A 4,840-nucleotide genomic window follows, 5' to 3' on the forward strand; every position below is an offset into this window, starting at 1 on the left:
TGTTTTTAATAATATCTTTATATTCTTTTTAAGATACTACTTGTTTGACATCTTTTCATAAGTGTGTCTCACTAATTAATGATGTGAATTTGATTTACTATGAAAACTTTCTTAAGATATCCTTTCATGTTAAATATTCTTCTATTATTTTATGTACAAATCATGATGTATTAAAAGTATAGTCAGAAATTTTAAAAGAGAATATCTATTTAAAATCATAACTACCAGTAACTTGTTTAAATAAAACGACTCCATTGAATTTCAATTGAATGCTAACCACACATGTAAGTACCTCGTGCTTTCCTCAATATAAAAATCTTCATTACAATAAGTATTGTATATAGTACATAAAATGCGAGGATACAACATTTTAAAGAAGTGTATAAAGTTCAGGAATAATAAAAATTATTGCAAAGAAATGAAGCAGCTAAAAGTTAAACCATCAAAAAAAAGAAAAACAGAAAACAATTACCAATTTAAACAATTTTCAAAACAATAAAAACTTTTACAACTCCCCTTGTTCGGCACTCCCTGCTCACGGCTCATGGCTCATGGCTCACAGTTCACTACTTCTATTGACTTGTTCTGAATTTATACTTTCAATTTCGAGTTCCTCAAAAATAATAAAAAAACAGAATGGAATAAAAATAATGAAAATGTAAATGCAACCTAATCAAGTGTTGTGGCATGCCACCTGCTCTCGATTCGCCACTTACGTGCCAGAAGTGCTCACCTGCCAAGCCGAGCAACGGCGGCAAGTACCAGTCAAGCGTTCTGTAACCCAATTTCTGTAGTGCTCTGCAGCGCCTCATGCCACTCATATATTTGCATTTAATTCGACAGTACGACGCTCCAAAGCCATTCTAACAGAAAATAAACTTTTCATACCAAATCGCGTATTTTCACTTGTTAAATTTCTTTTATTGTGCCATGTTAAATGTTTTTATCTGAATTTGTGAATTTGCGGGGTTATTAGGAAAGCGGTGAGTAAGAAAATCGCGCGGATGTGTAACTTTGTATTCAGCGATTGTATTCCCGAAACTTTTTCGCATTGAGTAAATTTTTCGCCGGTTTTGTTTCAAAAAATTTATAGAAAAAAGGAAAAGTTTACATTTTCTTTTCCAAGTTTATTTTTTGGCGTATTTGCTGGCAGAAACTCAGTGGAGGCGCTTAGGTCTTATGACTGTTAATGGGCGCGTTGCTGGTATGCGCAAACGAAGTCTTGCAGTTACTTTTATTATTTTAAGTAATTTCAGCAAATAGCATGAAAATTACTTTATGCAAAAGTTTGACAGACAATTTGTACATTTTTCCTCGTTGGCTGTTTTGTTTTCCTTGCAAAACTTTTATTTTTCTTCTAATTGCAATGAGTGAAAGTAATGTCATGTAGTTCTCAAAATTTTAACACTAAAAGCTTTTCAACATATTTAATTCAATAAATTTGTGTTAAGTAAATACAATAGTTCTTCGCTTCATTTGGCGTCTATTGTATTCATGAAATTATGATTTGTGGACACGATTCTCCGAATGCCACATTACCACAATTTGTCAAAAACAAACATAAATTGAGTTTGACTAATCAAAATTTTATTATTATTATTGTTGGGGGATGTCTGGTCTATTGTGCCCCCTTCTGGGCTTAGAGTAGCTCTTTAAGCCCTATTGCGTCAATTAAAAGTAGTAAAGAACCTACTTTACAGAGTTTTATTGTCTCTTCCGTAAGAGTATACATTCCGAGGAGCCTATTTCGTATGTGCATTACCGCAGGACATTCTAACAGCACATGTGTGGCCTACTCCTCATTCTCTTCACAGACTCTACAGTTTGCATCCGTAAGTATACCCAGTCTTATAAGATGGTGTTTTAGAAAATTTTATTAAAGTTAAAATAATTTTTAATCACCCTCTGTGTTCCTCTTTATTATGACAGCAAACCTATAGGAAGGGTCTTTGAAATCTGTCACAGACTTCATAGTCTGTATGTTCTGTACTGACAGTTTTCAAAAAACTAAACTGATTTTCAATATATCTTAAAATCATGTACAAGATTTTTAAATCAATTTAAAATGAACAACGACACGTAATCCAATTTTTGTCATTTGAAAACCGCATTATTGCAATAATTTCAATTATGTTATAAAGACTTGATTTATACATCAATTTAATTGTTAGTTCTATCATAACTTTAGATTCAATTTACAAATTAATTTTTATTCATCACAGCAAATTCATAACACAGCAAATTCATAGGCATTGTCTGATGAGTTTGTCGGAGACATAGCCCAAGCTAACCTATATCCTCTAATTTCGCAAACTTTTTATTTATTTATTATTTCTATTATTTTAATCAAATTTCTTTAAATTAAGTATTGTATGGAACATCTTAATGAAACTTACAGCGCTATAGTGAACTAAATAGAGTTGTTGATAATAACTGAATTAAATATCTCTATGATCGCGTTTCCCCAGAGTTGAGAAATGTTAAACTGCATCTCATTTAAAGATATGAAACAATCAAAAGCCATACTGGGTGTAAAGTACACTGAACTTAAGAATTTTAAAGCAGTTTCATTGATGTATAAGTTCTTTTTAAATATATTATCCACTATATTAAATTAATTTATTTAGTCCTCTCTCTCTCTCACTCTTCCGATAAAATTCTTCTACCTATACCACTACCTATGCTAGAACAGTCTGTGAAAATGGTTAGACCTTTAAATAAAGGACGCTCTCGACAGCTATGTGTGTCTAGATGGAAACTCGAAATTAAATTTTCTGTCGAAATTGAAAATATAGTCAATATTTTTTGGAGTAGGCCTCCCTTAGTCATTAGCTGTAGCTCTTATTAGTTAAAAGTAATTTTTTTTAGTCAGTCAAGCAAGAATAAAGAAAAAGATCGTTTTATTATATATTAAGTCATAGTATATATGAATAAGTTTTGAGATTACATATCGTACTGAACATACTAACCTTAGATTTTTAAATATAAAAATCTTTAACGTTACGTATATTTGCTCAAATAATTTATTAATTTTTGAAAAAAAAAAACTATATTTAAGGTTAGTAATATATGTGTGTACATCTCATAACTACTAGTATATATTACTAGCACATCATGTAGAATAACAACAAATCAACGTACTATATATTAAAATAAGTAAATCCAAAATATTTAATTATGAAACTATGCACTATTAAGTGCTTTCATCGCATTAAAAGCATTTAAAAATATATAATAAATATATTTTATAGGCTTATATGCAACTATATGTAATCAACTGCAAAAACCCTTATGATCCCATACTCTGGTAGTCCCAAGGAGTATTATCAAGTGGGCATACGTTACGAGTTTTCAGCCAGCGAGAAATGCAGTGAAAATGAAAGACATGGTTACATACACCCAATGCAGAACTACATTCCCCATTTGGTTCTTGTCTCTGGGAAGCTTGGCATTCAATACAGTGCTTCATAATATTATTACGACAAATGGCACAATTGTCCACTGCTATATCTGTAATAAAAATTAATAAGTCACGCAATCAAATTCATAGGTAATGTTACTTGATTTACCCCAGGTCCAAGTAGCCATAGCATCCCACTTGACAAATTATAAAAAAAAAATATTTCATAATATTTATAAATTAAATTTAATGCAATTTTTTCTCACCTTTGTTATTTCCAAACGTTTTTCTGGGCATGAAGCCTTGGATGTGGAAGGAACTTCTTTGTCCATTTTAAGAGGACACACACCAATTATTATTCAATTTGTACTTCTCCAATCTTTGTAACTCAAGACCTTTGTTTCAAGAGCAAATTTCAGAACTTACTAAAGTAAGAATGAAATTTTTATATTTTATGAATTTCAAGTTTTATTTTAGTAAATTTTTTTTTAGTATCTGAATAACTACTATGTTAATTTTTTTTTCTAAAAAAATTTTGCCAGTTAAATTTTAATAAGAAACATTTATTTAATAATTTAAAACAGACTAATTTAAATAAAAAATTTTCTTAGAAACTACATTTTTTTAAAACTTTTATTATTTAATTATTGGCGAATAAGCCTATTTTAAAAATAATATTATTATTTATAATTTATTTAGGTATTTTGTACCTCAAATTGAAAATGAAAACTTTTTTAAGAAAATATGGGGCCACGAATTATTTCCTCTTAAATGGAAGAAGTTTATCATTGTCAAATTGCCAAAAAAAAAGGTAATAGAAAGAAGTGCAGCAACTGGAAGAAAATTTCTTTAATACCAGCAGTTTTTCAAATTTTCAACAAAATAATTTTAAAAATAATCGCCGAAACATTAATCACGCTTCTTCCAAAAATTCAAGTAGGTTCCCGTCTAGGGCAATCGTGAATCGACCAAATTAACATCGTCACAATACTTATTGATTAACATCGTCTAACATTTATTGATTTTGAAATGGCGATCGACGTGCTTAAGAGAATTTACATAAGGCTAGCGTTAAACGCTAAAGGTATTTCTAATAAGATCATTAATATCCTCAAAAAGAGGTACGAAGGAGCCACGAGCTGAGTTTTACATAAAGGTACTCTTAGCAACAGCTTTAATTACAACAGTGGAGTGCGACAGGGCTGCGTCCTCTCACCGTTACAGTTTATCACAGTCCTAGACGTCGTTTTCGAAGATGTAGAAGAAAGCCCAATCGGCATCGGTTGGAAGCTGAATCAAAAGCTTGGTCATCTCGAATGTAGTATTGTTAACAAACAGACACACTGATATGCAAACTCTCGTGAATAACGTATGCGAGCAGTCATATCAAGTCAGCCTAAAAATTAACGACTCAAAGACAAAACAATCAGAGTGAAAGCA

At 30.7% G+C, this 4,840-nt stretch overlaps 1 protein-coding gene across 1 annotated transcript; it reads right to left on the bottom strand.

Moving 5' to 3' along the window:
• Nucleotides 1-3,173: 3,173 nt before the first annotated feature.
• On the bottom strand, nucleotides 3,174-3,831 carry LOC119680239 (RING-box protein 1-like). The gene is made up of 3 exons (XM_038092958.1): nucleotides 3,667-3,831; nucleotides 3,570-3,597; nucleotides 3,174-3,510 (listed from the first exon to the last, which is right to left on the bottom strand). The coding sequence occupies exons 1-3, from the start codon at nucleotides 3,730-3,732 to the stop codon at nucleotides 3,290-3,292; spliced, it is 315 nt and encodes a 104-aa protein (XP_037948886.1). The 5' UTR covers nucleotides 3,733-3,831; the 3' UTR covers nucleotides 3,174-3,289.
• Nucleotides 3,832-4,840: the final 1,009 nt, after the last annotated feature.

The sequence above is a fragment of the Teleopsis dalmanni genome, chromosome 2, assembly GCF_002237135.1.
Source record: "Teleopsis dalmanni isolate 2A chromosome 2, ASM223713v2, whole genome shotgun sequence".
In the NCBI taxonomy this organism is placed as follows: domain Eukaryota; kingdom Metazoa; phylum Arthropoda; class Insecta; order Diptera; family Diopsidae; genus Teleopsis; species Teleopsis dalmanni.